This window comes from Eretmochelys imbricata, chromosome 5 (genome assembly GCF_965152235.1).
Source record: "Eretmochelys imbricata isolate rEreImb1 chromosome 5, rEreImb1.hap1, whole genome shotgun sequence".
In the NCBI taxonomy this organism is placed as follows: domain Eukaryota; kingdom Metazoa; phylum Chordata; order Testudines; family Cheloniidae; genus Eretmochelys; species Eretmochelys imbricata.
This window is the reverse complement of record NC_135576.1, coordinates 113,398-134,347: the sequence shown is the minus strand read 5'-3', so window position 1 is coordinate 134,347 and position 20,950 is coordinate 113,398. Positions and strand designations below refer to the sequence as shown.

Below are 20,950 nucleotides of genomic sequence, written 5' to 3'. Positions count from 1 at the left end.
CAGATGATCCAATCATTTAAGCAGGAAGGCATCTCTGGTTGAATTTGGGCCTCAAGCATCCCTGGAACAGTATCTCTGACAATCCCTGTTTTCGCTTGATGGAGACAGATCCCTGAACAGAAGACCCCAATGAAAGAATATATTCTGTGTCACCTGGTCTTGTAGTTCCCACTCATGGTCCCCAGAAAAATGCCGGCTAAGCCTGTCAGCTAACATGGTTTGTTCCCCCATATGTGAACCACAGACAGTGCGATGTGATGGTGAATGAGCCAGTTCCAGAGGTTGTCACTTCTGTGCCCAAGTGAGAGGATCTTGCTTTGCCCTACTTGTTGATATAGCAGACAGCTTTCATATTGTCTGACAATCTGCATGTGCTGATTCTAGATCAGAAGCAAACAGCATTTTCATGATTCATACACAACTTTCAGTTCTAGCATGTTGATAATGTGTCTCAATGGGGACAAAGTGCCCTGAGCTACACGGCCCTTTATATCGGCTTCTCATCCCAACAGAAATGTCACTTTTTTTTTTTTTACTGGAAAAGAAGGGGGTTAATAGGATTCCCATACAAATGTTCTGTCTCTCCTTCCACCAGTTCAGTGAGTGGAGATTTCACCAACGTACCATGATCAACATGTCTAGACTGTGTTGGCCTGGTGCGTACGCCTGCTTGAGCCATGCCTGAATGCAATGTAGATGAGTCTCACAAACAGGGTTACATGTGTAAGCAGAGACAGGGTGGGCTCCACCCTGACATCTGGTGGTGAGGTGTGGCAAGTTGTGGAAAAGAACTTCAGGGGCTGATCTCATTTGCATAGGCACACCCACCCCGCCTAGAAAGAGGCCATAACTGCCCAAATGGTCACTTTGGCTGTTGTGGGATCCCCAGTGTCTCTGTTATTGGGGCGGGAAGAATAAATTGTTATTACCCTGATTATGGGAACTGTGCTTGGAACTGTACTTGGCCTTTTTGTTATGATGGAGGACTCACCATCAACTGAGTAGCACTCACTAGGCAAGGGACATGGGTTCCAATTCTCTGTGAATTGAGAGAGACTTGAGACAGGTATTAGTGCCTGGTGGTGTAGGTCCCTTTGTGAGGGCCTGAAGCACCAATTGCACCTCTGTCTCTCTCCACTGTGGAATGTCAGAGCTAATTTTGGGTCTATTAAGAGTTTTGTTACAGGTACTGTGCTAAATTCACCTCAGCCTTATGGTGCACCAGCACTAAGGCTCCCACTACTGAGAGCTGAAATCACTGAGCGCTGTGTCAAGTAGTGGGGAGCCCGAAGATCTAGTGTACAGCGGAGCTATTTGTGAGACGGCGGGGTGAGCAGAGCTGTTTGTGAGACAGCGGTGTGTTCGTGAGATGGCGGGGTGAGCAGAGCTGTTTGTGAGACGGCGAGCTGAGTGGAGCCGGTCGTGAGACAGCGGTGTGTTCGTGAGACGGCGGGGTGAGCAGAGCTGTTTGTGAGACGGCGAGCTGAGTGGAGCCGGTCGTGAGACAGCGGTGTGTTCGTGAGACGGCGAGCTGAGCGGAGCTGTTCGTGAGATGGCGAGCTGAGCAGAGCGGAGCCGGTCGTGGTGGAGCGGAGCAGAGCCCGGTGGGGCAGTCAGCTTCAGGACATGTAAGGTGCCCCTTACCTCTTTCCCCCACACCCAGGCACATTTTAGCCAGACTGGGGAGTAACACTCTGCAGATGAACTTTTGAACTCTGGGGCTGGACTTTTTGGACTTTGGGTGATTTGTGGATTGCTGGACTCAAGAGACGTTTGGGTTCTGGGACTCAAGAACATCACCAGCAACAAACCTTTGGAATTGGTATGCATTGATTTCTTGTCTGTAGAGGTAGACAAGAGGAATGTTGGGAACATTCTAGTAGTGACTGACCATTTTACACGGTATGCACAGGCATATCCCACACGTGATCAGAGGGCCACCACCGTCGCTCGAGTATTGTGGGACAAATGTTTCTCAGTCTATGGATTCCCGGCTCGGATACACTCTGATCAGGGGCGGGATTTTGAGAGTCACCTTCTGAAGGAGGTGCTGAAGATAGCAGGAATTAAAAAGTCTAGGACAACGCCTTATCACCCCTAAGGTGATCCCCAGCCAGAGAGGTTCAACTGAACCCTATTAGATATGTTGGGAACTTTGCGACCAGAGCAGAAGGCAACCTGGAGCCAGCATGTCGCATTTCTGGTGCATGCCTACAATGCCACAAAGAACGATGCTACGGGAGTCACCCCATATCTCTTGATGTTTGGGCGAGAACCAAGATTACCCATAGACTTGTGCTTTGGTGTATCAGAGGATGGAGATAGCTATGAAACTCATCAGCAATATGTATCCCGACTAAGAGAAAGGCTGCGGGATGCTTATCGCTTAGCTACCGCTGCGGCTCGGAAGAACGCAGACCACAACAAACATCGATATGATGCTAGAGTGCGATCGCAGGAGCTCCAGCCGGGGGACAGAGTCCTGCTGTGAAATTTGGGTATTGCTGGCAAACACAAGATAGCTGACAGATGGAAGGCAATACCTTACCTGGTGATGGAAAAGCTGGGAGATCTGCCGGTCTACAAGATCAAACCTGAAGACAGTCCAGGGCAAATAAAGACGGTGCATAGAAACCTTTTGCTCCCTGTGGAGGAATTGGTAAGCACCCCTTATGAGATGGGCCCTGACAGGGCAGCCGGGCAGAACAGAAGTGCTAGACCAAAGCTGCCATCCAACACAGACAGTGATCCCCCCTGCAGCTAACTTACCCCTATTCTGCACATCTGAGAGTGAGTCTGAGGAGGAAGACACAACCCTGGTGTATCCTGGGATGGAGACAAGATTTCAGTCTCGACCAGCTGAACCAAATGCGAGTTCTTCCTCTTCCACCCTAAACCCTATGGCGGAATTATTTAGGCCCATTTCTGACACCCCTGTGCCGCTGATGAGACCCCCGTGTGATGACACACACAGGTTATTGGCCAGTGGAGACACACAGGTAGAGGATGTCCTGGGCACCTTGGACCCTCCAGCGTTAGACCTAGGAGTGCAGGGGCCTACGCCAGTAGCCGAGGGACCCTCCAGGGAAGCCTCTCCATGCGTCAATCAAGAGGACGTTCCCCCTACCTCGGCAACAGAGATTCGCAATAGACGAGACAGGGTGATAAGACCAGTAAAACGGTTAACTTATGATGCACCTGGGGTGACTAGTGAGGAGCCAATACATTTAGCACACAGGATTGTGGAAGCCAAAGTGGGCTTTCTGAGGCCCTTTGGAGGAAACCAATGAGTTGGTATAAAGGGAGTATGATTTGTCGGGACGCCAAATTCTTGGCTGGGGGGAGGATGTAAGCAGAGACAGGGTGGGCTCCACCCTGACATCTGGTGGTGAGGTGTGGCAAGTTGTGGAAAAGAACTTCAGGGTCTGATCTCATTTGCATAGGCACACCCACCCCGCCTAGAATGAGGCCATAACTGCCCAAATGGTCACTTTGGCTGTTGTGGGATCCCCAGTGTCTCTGTTATTGGGGCGGGAAGAATAAATTGTTATTACCCTGATTATGGGAACTGTGCTTGGAACTGTACTAGGCCTTTTTGTTATGATGGAGGACTCACCATCAACTGAGTAGCACTCACTAGGCAAGGGACATGGGTTCCAAAACTCTGTGAATTGAGAGAGAGACTTGAGACAGGTATTAGTGCCTGGTGGTGTAGGTCCCTTTGTGAGGGCCTGAAGCACCAATTGCACCTGTCTCTCTCCACTGTGGAATGTCAGAGCTAATTTTGGGTCTATTAAGAGTTTTGTTACAGGTACTGTACTGAATTCACCTCAGCCTTATGGTGCACCAGCACTAAGGCTCCCACTACTGAGAGCTGAAATCACTGAGCGCTGTGTCAAGTAGTGGGGAGCCGGAAGATCTAGTGTGCAGCGGAGCTATTTGTGAGATGGCGGGGTGAGCAGAGCTGTTTGTGAGACAGCGGTGTGTTCGTGAGACGGCGAGCTGAGCGGAGCTGTTCGTGAGACGGCGAGCTGAGCAGAGCGGAGCCGGTCGTGGTGGAGCGGAGCAGAGCCCGGTGGGGCAGTCAGCTTCAGGACATGTAAGGTGCCCCTTACCTCTTTCCCCCACACCCAGGCACATTTTAGCCAGACTGGGGAGTAACACTCTGCAGATGAACTTTTGAACTCTGGGGCTGGACTTTTTGGACTTTGGGTGATTTGTGGATTGCTGGACTCAAGAGACGTTTGGGTTCTGGGACTCAAGAACCTGAGGGAAAGGATGTGGCCCAATTTTTCTGGGGTGGGTCGTTGCTCATGGTTTGGTTAATGAACACTAGTTGTGGTGTTTCCCCAATTTAATGCTGATGTTGTTTACCTCATGTTATTAAAGATTCTCTACTACACCAAGACTCTGTGCTTGCGAGAGGGGAAGTATTGCCTCTTTGAGGCACCCAGGGGGTGTGTAAGATTTTCCCAGGTCACTGCGTGGGGGCTCAAGCCAGTTTTGCATTTGCTTTGATGAGAGGGAACCCCTGTGTACTGAACCCGGCCCTTGCTGCTATCAGCTTGGCCTGGCAGAAGGGTTACACATGTGTGAATGATGCCATGTGTCCCAAGCAAACAAGGCAAAATTGCACATGTCTGAGGGGTTGCTGGAGGTGATAGATCAAGCTGTGTTTAATTTGGAATCTCTCGAGAAGACAGTATGTTCACTCTGTGGTAAGCTCCAATCTTGCCACAATAATTCTAAAGTCCATAGGGTTAAAGTGGCCTTTTCTGTGTTTAGGCTGAGATGTTGGAATAAGAGCCTCAGGGTGCATGTGGACTCTTGCACTAACTGGTATGTTTAACTTTTGATTAACCAGTCAAAGTAAGGAAATATTGATACACCTTGACGTTGTAGATGGGTTGTCACTACAGCCAGAACCTTTGTAAATACTCTTGTTGCAATCAAAAGGAGGTGACGAGCCCTCTGTGGAGAAAGAAGTGGTTCGGGACTATTTAGAAAAGCTGGATGAGCACAAGTCCATGGGGCCGGATCCGCTGCATCCGAGAGTGCTAAAGGAGTTGGCGGATGTGATTGCAGAGCCATTGGCCATTATCTTTGAAAACTCATGGTGATCGGGGGAGGTCCCAGATGACTGGAAAAAGGCTAATGTAGTGCCCATCTTTAAAAAAGGGAAGAAGGAGGATCCTGGGAACTACAGGCCAGTCAGCCTCACCTCAGTCCCTGGAAAAATCATGGAGCAGGTCCTCAAGGAATCAATTCTGAAGCACTTAGAGGAGAGGAAAGTGATCAGAAACAGTCAGCATGGATTCACCAAGGGCAAGTCATGCCTGACTAGAATCATAGAATCATAGAATATCAGGGTTGGAAGGGACCTCAGGAGGTCATCTAGTCCAACCCCCTGCTCAAAAGCAGGACCCATACCCAATTAAATCATCCCAGCCAGGGCTTTGTCAAGCCTGACCTTAAAAAACTTCTAAGGAAGGAGATTCCACCACCTACCTAGACTAATCTAATTGCCTTCTATGATGAGACAACTGGCTCTGTGGATGAAGGGAAAGCAGTGGACGTGTTGTTCCTTGACTTTAGCAAAGCTTTTGACACGGTCTCCCACAGTATTCTTGCCAGAAAGTTAAAGAAGTATGGGCTGGATGAATGGACTATAAGGTGGATAGAAAGCTGGCTAGATTGTCGGGCTCAACGGGTAGTGATCAATGGCTCCATGTCTAGTTGGCAGCCGGTATCAAGTGGAGTGCCCCAAGGGTCGGTTTTGTTCAATATCTTCATAAATGATCTGGAGGATGGTGTGGATTGCCCCCTCAGCAAGTTTGCAAATGACACTAAACTGGGAGGAGTGGTAGATATGCTGGAGGGCGGAGATAGGATACAGAGGGACCTAGACAAATTGGAGGATTGGGCCAAAAGAAATCTGATGAGGTTCAACAAGGACAAGTGCAGAGTGCTGCACTTAGGACGGAAGAATCCCATGCACCGCTACAGACTAGGGACCGAATGGCTCGGCAGCAGTTCTGCCGAAAAGGACCTAGGGGTTACAGTGGACGAGAAGCTGGGTAGGAGTCAACAGTGTGCCCTTGTTGCCAAGAAGGCCAATGGCATTTTGGGATGTATAAGTAGGGCCATTGCCAGCAGATCGAGGGACGTGATCGTTCCCCTCTATTCGACATTGGTGAGGCCTCATCTGGAGTAGTGTGTCCAGTTTTGGGCTCCACACTACAAGAAGGATGTGGAAAAATTGGAAAGAGTCCAGTGGAGGGCAACAAAAATTATTAGGGGACTGGAACACATGACTTACGAGGAGAGGCTGAGGGAACTGGGGATGTTTAGTCTGCAGAAGAGAAGAATGAGGGGGGATTTGATAGCTGCTTTCAACTCCCTGAAAGGGGGTTCCAAAGAGGATGGATCTAGACTGTTCTCAGTGGTAGCTGATGACAGAACAAGGAGTAATGGTCTCAAGTTGCAGTGGGGGAGGTTTAGGTTGGATATTAGGAAAAGTTTTTTCACTAGGGGGGTGGTGAAACACTGGAATGAGTTACCTAGGGAGGTGGTGGAACCTCCTTCCTTAGAGGTTTTTAAGGTCAGGCTTGAGAAAGCCCTGGCTGGGATGATTTAGTTGGGGATTGGTCCTGCTTTGAGCAGGGGGTTGGACTAGATGACCTCCTGAGGTCCCTTCCATCCCTGATATTCTATGATTCTATGAAAAGGCTGAATGGGAGCACTCTATTGGCAGTGGTTCATATTGATGAACCTCAGGAACATTCTGTATTCCAAGTGAATGTGTAAATGAAAATAAAAGTGTCCTTGAGGTTGAGTGCTGTTAACCCAATAGTCTTAATCCAGAGATTGGATTACCAGGGATAAAGTGACTATAATCTCAGACATCTAATGTAAGTGTTCAGTAGTGTGAGGTGCAGAAAAGGCCTCCATCCTCCTTTCTTTTTGGGGATGAGGAAATATCTTTTAGTAGAAACCCTTCCCGATGTGCTGAGGATGTATTGGTTCTTTGGCTCCTAGTTGGAGGAGGGATTCCACCTCTTCAGTGAGCATCCTCTTGTGAGAAGGGTTCCTGAAAAAGGATAGGGTAGCTCGGTGGAGGATAGGGATAGAATAAAATTGCATAGGGGATCCTGAAGAGATTATTTCCAACACCAATTTGTCCATTGTTATGGATTCCCACTTCGGGTGAGGCAACCTCCAAATGGAGGTAGAAAGACCAGAAAGGAATGTTGGATTTGATGGATTAATTGGTCTGCAGGTCTCAAGGGTCCTGTTGTGACTGTCTGACCTACAAAATGTTCCCTTATCGTAAGATCAAATGTAAGAAGTGAGTGAAAGTTCATAAAATGTTACAATAACCTGTATTTTTTGCCAACTTGGAAATTGCCTACGTGAAAAATAGGTTGAGTTATTTTCAATAAACCAATATTGAAAACAAGTGCAAGAGACCCAGACAAAGAAGCTGGATTAGTTCAATCAGAAAATGATATGATTCAAAGGCCATGCTGATATAATCCAAGAACTGTTGAAATTATGCTTGGTAGAAACAGAAGAAATGGAACCAGAAGCTAATAGACCAGAATTGGTGTGACTGATATTAGGCCTAACTAGTGAACAAATTAATGAGCGGAATGAACTGTACTGTCCACTTTTCCCCCTTTAGGGTTTCTTAAAAAGAGACTGAAAAAAATCAAAATCATCTCTCTCATCTCCCGTCTCACCTTGTATCATAGAATCATAGAATATCAGGGTTGGAAGGGACCTCAGGAGGTCATCTAGTCCAACCCCCTGCTCAAAGCAGGACCAATCCCCAACTAAATAATCCCAGCCAGGGCTTTCTCAAGCCTAACCTTAAAAATATCTAAGGAAGGAGATTCCACCACCTCCCTAGGTAACGCATTCCAGTGTTTCACCACTCTCCTAGTGAAAAAGTTTTTCCTGATATCCAGCCTAAACCTCCCCCACTGCAACTTGAGACCATTACTCCTTGTTCTGTCATCAGCTACCACTGAGAACAGTCTAGAGCCATCCTCTTTGGAACCCCCTTTCAGGGAGTTGAAAGCAGCTATCAAATCCCCCCTCATTCTTCTCTTCTGCAGACTAAACAATCCCAGTTCCCTCAGCCTCTCCTCATAAGTCATGTGTTCCAGTCCCCTAATAATTTTTGTTGCCCTCCACTGGACTCTTTCCAATTTTTCCACATCCTTCTTGTAGTGTGGGGCCCAAAACTGGACACAGTACTCCAGATGAGGCCTCACCAATGTCGAATAGAGGGGAACGATCACGTCCCTCGATCTGCTGGCAATGGCCCTACATATACATCCCAAAATGCCATTGGTCTTCTTGGCAACAAGGGCACACTGTTGACTCATATCCAGCTTCTCGTCCACTAGGTCCTTTTCGGCAGAACTGCTCCCGAGCCATTCAGTCCCTAGTCTGTAGCGGTGCGTTGGGTTCTGCCGTCCTAAGTGCAGGACTCTGCACTTGTCCTTGTTGAACCCCATCATATTTCTTTTGGCCCAATCCTCTAATTTGTCTAAGGCCCTCTGTATCCTATTCCTACCCTCCAGCGTATCTACCTCTCCTCCCAGTTTAGTGTCATTTGCAAACTTGCTGAGGGGGCAATCCACACCATCCTCCAGATCATTAATGAAGATATTGAACAACACCGGCCCCAGGACTAACCCTTGGGGCACTCCACTTGATACCGGCTGCCAACTAGACATGGAGCCATTGATCACTACCCATTGAGCCCGACAATCTAGCCAACTTTCTACCCACCTTGTAGTGCATCCATCCAGCCCATACTTCTTTAACTTGCTGGCAAGAATACTGTGGGAGACCGTGTCAAAAGCTTTGCTAAAGTCAAGGAACACCACGTCCACTGCTTTCCCCTCATCCACAGAGCCATTTATCTCATCATAGGAGGCAATTACATTAGTCAGGCATGACTTGCCCTTGGTGAATCCATGCTGACTGTTCCTGATCACTTTCCTCTCCTCTAAGTGGTTCAGAATTGATTCCTTGAGGACCTGCTCCATGATTTTTCCAGGGACTGAGGTGAGGCTGACTGGCCTGTAGTTCCCAGGATACTCCTTCTTCCCTTTTTTAAAGATGGGTACTACATTAGCCTTTTTCCAGTCGTCCGGGACTTCCCCCAATCGCCATGAGTTTTCAAAGATAATGGCCAATGGCTCTGCAATCACATCCGCCAACTCCTTTAGCACTCTCGGATGCAGCGGATCCGGCCCCATGGACTTGTGCTCATCCAGCTTTTCTAAATAGTCCCGAACCACTTCTTTCTCCACAGAGGGCTGGTCACCTCCTTCCCAGCTCATCTTGTCTTGACTTGTTTTCCCTAACCCCAAGATAGAAGCAGACTAGACTAAAAGAGAGACTTTCTTCCAAGAGGAAGGCTGGCTAGCCTTGCTCTTGTTTAAGGAACTTTATTCTCACCTGAGAGTGCTGAAATCATCATAACACCCAGTCCTCTGCCCATATGTTGGGATACCTAATTGCCAGCATCACAGAAACACTTAAGATCTTTTTTTGCCTCCCTTCCCTGTTGTGTTACTTTCTCTTAACCTATATCTTTCTCTCTGCTTTTCATCAGATCCTGAAATCAACTGCATTGCATCAGCATAGAGACATGAGATGACCATAGCTCTGCCCATGGAGAAGAGACCCAAACAGATAATGTCCCTGACCAGAAAGTGAACCAGGGTCCAAGCAACAGGTGCTGTGGTTGATCTGCCAGCCAAAGCATCCATTCATGACCGACCAGACCCAAGTGTGCCAAGAACACCAAGAAAAATCATTTCCCCCCCACCTTTTCTATCCTCTCTCTCCTCCACCTTGTGTCAGCCTGTCTGTTGGAAACAGGAGACTTAACTACCCTTTGCACACCAGGACTGAAAGTAAAATTAACCCTTTCCTTTTCAAAGAAAGGTTATTTTGAAAATAAGAGACTGATATTTTGCCTCCAAAAGAAGAGAGACTTTAAAGGTTTTGATTAAGTTTGTTTTGCTGAATTTCAGTTACAATATAAATGCTTGTTTTAATTTCTTGTTCTTTCTTGTGTTTGATTAATAAACTTTCAGCTTTAGAATCAATGTTTTGGATGTTTGCCAAGAAATCGAGTAAAGTAAGGTCTATGTAGGAAAAAAACCTGGACTTCTTTGTTTCACTGTTTTCATGTTAGACAGTGAAATCACCTTGAACGCTTTTGATCCTTGAAATTATTACAACAGAACTGTCAAAATGTTTGCTTTGATGATGGTGCTGACTGGGATGAAAATGACAATGGTGCATTTGGTTTTTGCTTTTGCACCCTTTGTCACATCATCTGCATGCTAATGATAAAAGGATGACAGAGGAGTAGGTTTTTGCCTGTGGCAGGATTGAGCCCTAGTATATTTCCTCTTTGGTGCCAGATTATTTATGCTGAGGGAACAAAGTGTGGTTCTAGAGCCGTTAAGCATGTACAGTGACTCATCTGTCTGCTCACTGAACAGGTGGCCTTCAAATGGTAGAACTTCAACCATTGCCTGCACTTTTCAGAAAACCCAATGAATGGAGCCATGATGACCATTTCATGGCAACAGCAGTTGCCAGAAAGCAAGAGGCGGTGCTTGCCCCATGCAGAGCTGTTTGGAATGATGACCTAGCCTGCAACTGTCCTTTGTCAATTACAGACAAACTGTTGTCTGGAGTCCTGGGGGAATATGTCCTGTAAATTCACTAACTATCACAGGAGTAGCCATGTTAGTCTGTACCCACAAAAACGAGGAGTCCAGTGGCACCTTACAGACTAACAGATTTATTTGGGCATAAGCTTTTGTGGGTAAAAAACCCCACTTCTTCAGAGTGGAGTGAAAATTACAGATACAGGCACAGATATATTGGCACATGAAGAGAAGGGAATTACCTTACCAGTGGAGAACCTCAGCCTGGACCAGTCCACACAAGAAATCCACTTCCTGGACACTACAGTGCAAATAAGTGATGGTCACATAAACACCACCCTATACTGTAAACCTTCTGACCGCTATACTTACCTACATGTCTCCAGCTTCCATCCAGGACACATCACACAATCCATTGTCTACAGTCAAGCCCTAAGATACAACCGCATTTGCTCCAGTCCCTCAGACAGAGACAAACACCTACAGGATCTTTATCAAGCATTCTTAAAACTACAATACCCACCTGGGGAAGTGAGGAAACAGATTGACAGAGTGAGATGGGTACCCAGAAGTCACCTACTACAGGACAGGCCCAACAAGGAAAACAACAGAACACCACTGGCCATCACGTACAGCCCCCAGCTAAAACCTCTCCAGCACATCATCAATAATCTACAACTTATCCTGCAAAACGATCCCTCACTCTCAGACCCTGGGAGGCAGGCCAGTCCTTGCTTACAGACAGCCCCCCAACCTGAAGCAAATACTCACCAGCAACTACACACCACACCACAGAAACATTAACCCAGGAACCAATCCCTGTAACAAACCCCATTCCCTACTCTGTCCCCATATCTACTCTAGTGACACCATCATAGGACCCAACCACATCAGCCACACCATCAGGGGTTCATTCACCTGCACATCTACTAATGTGATATATGCCATCATGTGCCAGCAATGCCCCTCTGCAAAGTACATTGGCCAAACTGAACAGTCTCTGTGTAACAGAATAAATGGACACAAATCAGACATCAGGAATGGTAACATACAAAAGCCAGTTGGAGAACACTTCAATCTCCCTGGACATTCAACAACAGATTTAAAAGTAGCCATCCTTCAACAACAAAACTTCAGAAACAGACTTCAAAGAGAAACTGCTGAGCTACAATTCATTTTCAAACTTAACACCATTAATTTGGACTTGACCAGGGACTGGGAGTGGCTGGCTCACTACAAAAGCAATTTTCCCTCTCTTGGTATTGACACCTCCTCATCAATTATTGAGAGTGGACCACATCCCCCCTGACTGAATTGGCCTTGTCAGCCCTGGTTGTCCCCTTGTAAGGTAACTCCCTTCTCTTCATGTGCCAGTATAACTATGCCTGTATCTGTAATTTTCACTCCATGCATCTGAAGAAGTGGAGATTTTTACCCACGAAAGCTTATGCCCAAATAAATCTATTAGTCTTTAAGTTGCCACCGGACTCCACGTTGTTTTTGTAAAGTCATATTTTGTCATGAGTGCTTGCTAATTTAGAATCCTAATGAAGCTCAGTGATCAATACAATTATCTCCTGAAGAGATCTAGTCACTTAATGTCCTTATGGAGTCCAATTTATTAAGTCCTGCATAAAGTCTTTCAAAAGAAAAGGAGAACTTGTGGCACCTTAGAGACTAATCAATTTATTTGAGCATAAGCTTTCGTGAGCTACAGCTCACTTCATCAGATGCATACTGTGGAAAGTGTAGAAGATCTTATATACACACAAAGCATGAAAAAATACCTCCTCCCACCCCACTCTCCTGCTGGTAATAGCTTATCTAAAGTGATCACTCTCCTTACAATGTGTATGATAATCAAGGTGGGCCATTTCCAGCACAAATCCAGGTTTTTTCACTCCCCCCCCCGCCCACACAAACTCACTCTCCTGCTGGTAATAGCTTATCTAAAGTGACCACTCTCCTTACAATGTGTATGATAATCAAGGTGGGCCATTTCCAACACAAATCCAGGTTCTCTCACCCCCACCCCCACCCCCACCCACAAACTCACTTTCCTGCTAGTAATAGCTTATCCAAAGTGACCACTCTCCTTACATTGTGTAAAACTCAAACTTAAGTAGTCTTTATCCCAGTTTCAGCTGGTCCCAGCCCCTCCTCCCTGAGGGCCTGTCTTCTTCCCAAATGCCTCTTGCCTGGAGTTTGGCGTTCTCCACAGGTTGATTCAAGGCCCTGCAGAAGCCATCTCACTCCCTGCAGCGTCTACAGGAATCCACCAACAACCACCTGCATCTGTCTCCCTGTTTATGGGGCTCAGAAGCCTCCTTAAGCCTTTGGTCCAGGTGCACTGGAGCCTGCTTCCTCATAAAAGGGCCAGTCACTCTGTGACATACCCTGTGTTTGACAGTTCCTAAGTGAGAGAAAGTAGCAATGCTCACAACAGCTTAGACACTATCTGGGATCACTTCTTGTGAGCGAGGTTTCTGCAGGTATTCTGGTGACACAGTCCCACTGGAAATGGATTCAGAAGATGGGTATGAGTCCTCTGAATCAAATGACAGTGCCATCAATACTGGAGAGGAGTGTGATCTAGCTTGACTCATAGACAGTACTGGTGAAGGAAACCACATGGTAGCCTGTGCTGACTCAAGTCTTGGTTCATAGAATCTTAGAATATCAGGGTTGGAAGGGACCTCAGGAGGTCATCTAGTCCAACCTCCCTGCTCAAAGCAGGACCAATCCCCAATTTTTGCCCCAGATCCCTGAATGGCCCCCTCAAGGATTGAACTCACAACCCTGGGTTTAGCAGGCCAATGCTCAAACCACTGAGCTATCCACTTAGGCTGCCCCTAAAGATGCGGGGATTCTGGATCTGTACAGACAGTGAAATTGCTTGGCACTGTATGTGGAATCAGTGCCATTGATGGAGGATTTGTAGTCATCCTCTCTCGTTGGTACCAGAGGTGACATGCTCTGTGCCAATATCAGCCATTTTGAAGTTGCACTCTGAATCAAAGAGCATTCATCTCTCCATACAATGGCTGTTGGTCCCATCGGCACCCATTCAGTCAGTATGGAATGATTCTGTACTATGGGGAGCTCTTCTCCAGCAGAATTGGTGCTGGTTGGTGGTGCCAGGCCCTCTGACTTAAATGTTACAGAGCCAGGATCGCGGTTCTTATGAGCACTGGATATGCCCATGCCATGGTAGGGAGTCTCATGAGATGGGGAGGACAGGCTCTTCTCTGAAGACGACTTAGAGGGAGATTTATTCCTCTTCTCTTTAAGGGAATGCTTCAATCTCCCTTCCTCACTCTTTCCCTAGTGCTTCTTACCACTTTGAAAACTATTTCAGAGAAGTTTTCATATTCTCTGTGTATATATAAAGTCTGCTGCAGTTTCCACGGTATGTATCTGATGAAGTGAGCTGTAGCTCACGAAAGCTCATGCTCAAATAAATTGGTTAGTCTCTAAGGTGCCACAAGTACTCCTTTTCTTATTTCAGAGAAGGAGCTTTGGAGCCAATCAACACTAAGCTTGATGGAGCACTCTTGAACTCCTGCAGCTGGTGTACAGAAGGTCCCACAAGCCTGAATCCCAGTCTACCCTCATGTGCCTGTCCATTTTAAGCCAGCGGTCTCTGGATTGCATCATCCTATGCAATAACAAGCAGCAGATACCACAGTTAGAAGTAATGAGAGTCTGTCCCAGGAGCAGAGGCAGGTGTCGTGGTCTTCCTTCATAAGAAGCAGTCTGAGACAGACCACACAGTTTTTAAATCCAGGCGACCTGGGCATGTTAGGAATCTGTTCTTCAAGAGGGAGATGAGTGGCGGAGTTAAGTCCTGAAAATGATCCCCCTTTGCACTTACTTTCTACTGTAGGCAACAGTTACCTAAATATAAATAAATACACATATACTTATATATAAATAACAATACACACAAAATCAAATAATTAGCCAAATCTCAACTGGCTACAGATACAGCTCACTCCATCTCAGGCCAAGGACGGGGAGGAATTGGAGTGGCAGATGGCTGGTGCCACCTTTTATATCCTCGGAAGGGAGTATGACGGTAGGCAGGTGCATGTATAAGCCAATGGACACTGCTTGTGAGAAGCTTCTGGTCTCGGCACGTGGAATGTGGACTATAAGGTGGATAGAAAGTTGGCTAGATTGTCAGGCTCAACGGGTAGTGATCAATGGCTCCATGTCTAGTTGGCAGCCAGTATCAAGTGGAGTGCCCCAAGGGTCGGTTTTGTTCAATATCTTCATAAATGATCTGGAGGATGGTGTGGATTGCACCCTCAGGAAGTTGCAGATGACACTAAACTGAGAGGAGAGGTAGATACGCTGGAGAGTAGGGATAGGATACAGAGGGACCTAGACAAATTAGAGGATTGAGCCAAAAGAAATCTGATGAGGTTCAACAAGGACAAGTGCAGAGTCCTGCACTTAGGACGGAAGAATCCCATGCACCGCTACAGACTAGGGACCGAATGGCTCGGCAGCAGTTCTGCAGAAAAGGACCTAGGGGTGACAGTGGACGAGAAGCTGGATAGGAGTCAACAGTGTGCCCTTGTTGCCAAGAAGGCCAATGGCATTTTGGGATGTATATGTAGGGGCATTGCCAGCAGATCGAGGGACGTGATCGTTTCCCTCTATTCGACATTGGTGAGGCCTCATCTGGAGTACTGTGTCCAGTTCTGGGCCCCACACTACAAGAAGGATGTGGAAAAATTGGAAAGAGTCCAGCGGAAGGCAACAAAAATGATTAGGGGACTGGAACTTATGACTTATGAGGAGAGGCTGAGGGAACTGGGATTGTTCAGTCTGTGGAAGAGAAGAATGAGGGGGGATTTGATAGCTGCTTTCAACTCCCTGAAAGGGGGTTCCAAAGAGGATGGATCTAGACTGTTCTCAGTGGTAGCAGATGACAGAACGAGGAGTAATGGTCTCAAGTTGCAGTGGGGGAGGTTTAGGTTGGATATTAGGAAAAACTTTTTCACTAGGAGGGTGGTGAAACACTGGAATGCGTTACCTAGGGAGGTGGTGGAATCTCCTTCCTTAGATATTTTTAAGGTTAGGCTTGAGAAAGCCCTGGCTGGGATGATTTAGTTGGGGATTGGTCCTGCTTTGAGCAGGGGGTTGGACTAGATGACCTCCTGAGGTCCCTTCCAACCCTGATATTCTATGATTCTATGAATGCATGTACAATCAAGCTCTTGAAGAATGAGTTGGTTTTCCTTATAAAAATGAAATACTTGTTTTTAAATAATGTTTAAGTATAATTATTTATAATTTTTTTTTTATCGCCTCTGCTGAATGAGTGCACCCTGCCTTGTTTACTGGATGAGATACTGGTCATACATATATAACAGTATCTGATCATATAACTAAAGACTAATGTAATGCATATGCACAAACAGGACACATGTTAAGGTTATACCGAAAAACTTAATGTTGGCCATTTCCTGGTTTTTGAGTGTTTATATGGAATTTCCTGGCACATTTTTTATTAGGGCTGTTGATTAATGGCAGTTAACTCATGCAATTAACTAAAAAAAATTAATTGCAATTAAAAAAATTAATCGCGATTAACAGCAGTTTTAATCGCACTGTTAAACAATAGACTACCAACTGAAATGTACTAAATATTTTTGGATATTTTTTGACATTTTCAAATATATTGATTTCAATTACAACACAGGGTTGGTCCTGCTTTGAGCAGGGGGGTGGACTAGATGACCTCCTGAGGTCTCTTCCAACCCTAATCTTCTATGATTCTCCTCAGACATCTGTTGCACCAGCCCCCACAACATCTTCTCTGATCCACAGCTTGTCCCTGTACCACTCTAGTCACAATTGCCATACCTGAGGGAACGTGCTCTGCTCATCCAAGAGAGACAGCAGCCCCAGCGGCTTGGCCAGGAACAGGTCCTGCAGCAGGAGAAGGAAAAGAGATGAGCTCCTTACCTAACAGGAGTGAAGGCAGTCCATCCTCTCCTGAGAGGCCATCTCCCCTCCATCTGCTCACTACACTCTCTGCCCCCACCTTCAAAAGAACTTTTCCCAAGATCCTAACCCTCCCAACATTAGATACAGCACTTCCTCCCTCGGGCCTCTGCCTAGGGCTAGAGGGGTCTCTCCCACACCCAGCTCTAGGTCACTCACCAAAATGGGTTTGTTATTGTTGAATGTAATTTCCTCCCAGGGCAGCCCTTCCTCCTGGTATGCGGCCTGCTCCAGTTGGAAAATATGCTGAGACACAGAAGAGAGTAAAATTGGAGCTCCCAGCAGCACCAACAGCCTTCAGCCAAGTCATGCATCTTTCTCCTCAACACTCTACATGCAAGGCAGAGTCACAGCTTCAAACCTCCCCAAGACAAGATCACTGCTGTGAGCAATCCCTCTGTGCCAGGCCCACCATCCAATGGTAACCCCCATGCATGAGGAGGCCTCTGCTCCAGGATCACCACCCTGGGCTCCCCCAGCCCCATGGGGGCCCTACCGTACAAGGAGAGGTCACCACTCTGCCCTCCCATGGCTCTCCCAACACCCTGCGGAGCACCCTGCCAGGCCAGAAAACGTCACACCTGGAACTCACATAATTGAAGAAGTGCTGCAGCTGCTCATTGGCCAAGTTTATGCAGAGCTGCTCAAAACGATTCACCACAAAGTTCTCAAACCCAAAGATATCCAGGATCCCTAGAAGGAGGGAGATGAGCCTCAACATAGACCCCTGTAGACTCACCTATGGGGTGGCTGAATACTCCTTAAACTAAGCCCCCAACTTTGGCAGCTAAAGACTCCCCTCCCTGAGCCCCATGCCTTCACACCAAGCTCTCATCCCCTCAGAGACTTGGCCTTGTGAGACCCCCCCTACCCCCCCCCTCATAATGCTTCTTCCACAGGCTGCCATGACACCCCTGCACTGCGTCTCATTCCCCTCACACCAATCCCATCCCTGCAGCCAGCTACACCCCAGCTCCCTCCACCCCACAGAGACCCACCTCACAGAGAACACTAGAACTAAATCCCAGTGAACTCTAGTGAGACCCCCAGCAATAATCCAAACCCCAGCACAAGCTCTGCCCCATTGCAAAGACTGCATTCTCCCCCAGAATTACATCTGTGCAGCCAGGTTCCTCTTCTGACTGTGTCCTCCAGAGACACTGTGAAAATAATCTTCCCCAAGGCTACCATCTCCTGGGAATTACAACCCTGTATTCAGTCCTAGAGACACCTCCACCCCCATGGTGCTTTGCCCCTTTGACTGTAGCATGTGCATTCAGGGGGCTGACAGGAGCAAAATAGTTGGGACTCACCAATCTCCCTCAGCTCCACCTCAGGATCCACATTCTCAGCCAGCAGTTCATTGATTTTGCGGACAATCCAACCAAACACGCGGCCATATGCCATTTTAGCAATGGAGTCCCGGGCATCTGCACAGCCAGACAATAAAGAAAGATGGTCACCTAGCCACAGGTGCTCCTTCCCCTCGAAGAACTTCTGAGCTTCTCCCTAGGCCACCAAGAGGTCCTTGGGGTGGGACCCTCCTCCACCTGGGGGCCCAAAAGACCTAATGGCTCCAGAGGGAGGACTGGGTACCTTTGCACATGCTAAATAGGGAATGTGGGGCTTGGGCTATTTCTCTGCACCTCCCCCTACATGTGATTAATGCTCTGTCTGGAGTAGATTATGAAGCTCTGTTGAGACTGTAACTAGCTATCCATTACAAGATGGATTTTGACCCCTACCCACCCTTAAGATTCCTTGGGAAGACAAAAAGAAAAGGAGTACTTGTGGCACCTTAGAGACTAACCAATTTATTTGAGCATAAGCTTTCGTGAGCTACAGCTCACTTCATCGGATACATACTGTGGAAAATACAGAAGATGTTTGTTTTTACACACACAAACCATGAAAAAATGGGTGATTATCACTACAAAAGGTTTTCTCTCCCCCCACCCCACTCTCCTGCTGGTAATAGCTTATGTAAAGTGATCACTCTCCTTACAATTTGTATGATAATCAAGGTGGGCCGTTTCCAACACAAATCCAGGGTTTAACAAGAACGTCTGAGGAACGGGGGGGGGGGGGGTGGGTGGGAGGGGTAGGAAAAAACAAGGGGAAATAGGTTACCTTGCATAATGACTTAGCCACTCCCAGTCTCTATTCAAGCCTAAGTTAATTGTATCCAATTTGCAAATGAATTCCAATTCAGCAGTTTCTCGTTGGAGTCTGTTTTTGAAGTTTTTTTGTTGAAGGATGGTCACTTTGAGATCAGAAATCGAGTGACCAGAGAGATTGAAGTGTTCTCCGACTGGTTTATGAATGTTATAATTCTTGACATCTGATTTGTGTCCATTTATTCTTTTACGTAGAGACTGTCCAATTTGACCAATGTACATGGCAGAGGGGCATTGCTGGCACATGATGGCATATGTCACATTGGTGGATGTGCAGGTGAACGAGCCTCTGATAGTGTGGCTGATATGATTAGGCCCTATGATGGTGTCCCCTGAATAGATATGTGGGCACAGTTGGCAACGGGCTTTGTTGTAAGGATAGGTTCCTGGGTTAGTGGTTCTGTTGTGTGGTATATGGTTGCTGGTGAGTATTCGCTTCAGGTTGGGGGGCTGTCTGCAGGTTGGGGTGCTGTCTGTAGGAAAGGACTGGCCTGTCTCCCAAGATTTGTGAGAGTCCTTCAGGATAGGTTGTAGATCCTTGATAATGCGTTGGAGGGGTTTTAGTTGGGGGCTGAAGGTGACGGCTAGTGGCGTTCTGTTATTTTCTTTGTTAGGACTGTCCTGTAGTAGGTGACTTCCGGGAACTCTTCTGGCTCTATCTGTTTCTTCACTTCCACAGGTGGGTATTGTAGTTGTAAGAATGCTTGATAGAGATCTTGTAGGTGTTTGTCTCTGTCTGAGGGGTTGGAGCAAATGCGGTTGTATCGCAGAGCTTGGCTGTAGACAATGGATCGTGTGGTGTGGTCAGGGTGAAAGCTGGAGGCATGTAGGTAGGAATAGCGGTCAGTAGGTTTCCGGTGTAGGGTGGTGTTTATGTGACCATCGTTTATTAGCACTGTAGTGTCCAGGAAGTGGATCTCTTGTGTGGACTGGACCAGGCTGAGGTTGATGGTGGGATGGAAATTGTTGAAATCGTGGTGGAATTCCTCAAGGGCTTCTTTTCCATGGGTCCAGATGATGAAGATATCATCAATATAGCGCAAGTAGAGTAAGGGCGTTAGGGGACGAGAGCTGAGGAAGCGCTGTTCTAAGTCAGCCATAAAAATGTTGGCATACTGTGGGGCCATGCGGGTACCCATAGCAGTGCCACTGATTTGAAGGTATACATTGTCCCCAAATGTAAAATAGTTATGGGTAAGGACAAAGCACAAAGTTCAGCCACCAGGTTAGCCGTGACATTATCAGGGATAGTGTTCTTGACGGCTTGTAGTGCATCTTTGTGTGGAATGTTGGTGTAGAGGGCTTCTACATCCATAGTGGCCAGGATGGTGTTATCAGGAAGATCACCGATGGATTGTAGTTTCCTCAGGAAGTCAGTGGTGTCTCGAAGGTAGCTGGGAGTGCTGGTAGCCAGACAATCCTGCTGTCAGGGTGCCAATGCCTGAGATGATGGGGCGCCCAGGATTTCCAGGTTTATGGATCTTGGGTAGTAGATAGAATATCCCAGGTCGGGCTTCCAGGGGTGTGTCTGTGGGGATTTGATCTTGTGCTTTTTCAGGGAGTTTCTTGAGCAAATGCTGTAGTTGCTTTTGGTAACTCTCAGTGGGATCAGAGGGTAATGGCTTGTAGAAAGTGGTGTTGGAGAGCTTCCGAGCAGCCTCTTGTTCATATTCCGACGTATTCATGATGACAACAGCACCTCCTTTGTCAGCCTTTTTGATTATGATGTCAGAGTTGTTTCTGAGTCTGTGGATGGCATTGTGTTCTGCACGGCTGAGGTTGTGGGGCAAGTGATGCTGCTTTTCCACAATTTCAGCCCGTGCACATTGGTGGAAGCACTCTATGTAGAAGTCCAGTCTGCTGTCTCGACCTTCAGGAGGAGTCCACCTAGAATCCTTCTTTTTGTAGTGTTGGTAGGGAGGTCTCGACGTCTCCGACTCAAGGAATATTTCCAACACACCTCTGAACAACATACTAATCCACAGAGACCTCCCTACCAACACTACAAAAATCTATCGCTTAACTCAGTTTCTGTATAGGATGACTGGA

General features: G+C 47.1%; 1 protein-coding gene across 1 annotated transcript in view; it reads right to left on the bottom strand.

Annotated features, from left to right (window-relative positions):
• The window catches only part of LOC144264756 (myosin-IIIb-like), a 140,142-nt gene that overhangs the window by 100,975 nt on the left and 18,217 nt on the right, over positions 1–20,950 (bottom strand). Inside the window, exons 10-13 of the mRNA XM_077816554.1 lie at positions 18,038–18,154; positions 17,317–17,417; positions 16,884–16,970; positions 16,584–16,649 (exon numbers count right to left, since the gene is read on the bottom strand). Coding sequence (XP_077672680.1) covers positions 16,584–16,649; positions 16,884–16,970; positions 17,317–17,417; positions 18,038–18,154 — 371 coding nt within the window. The remainder of the gene's footprint in view (positions 1–16,583; positions 16,650–16,883; positions 16,971–17,316; positions 17,418–18,037; positions 18,155–20,950) is intronic.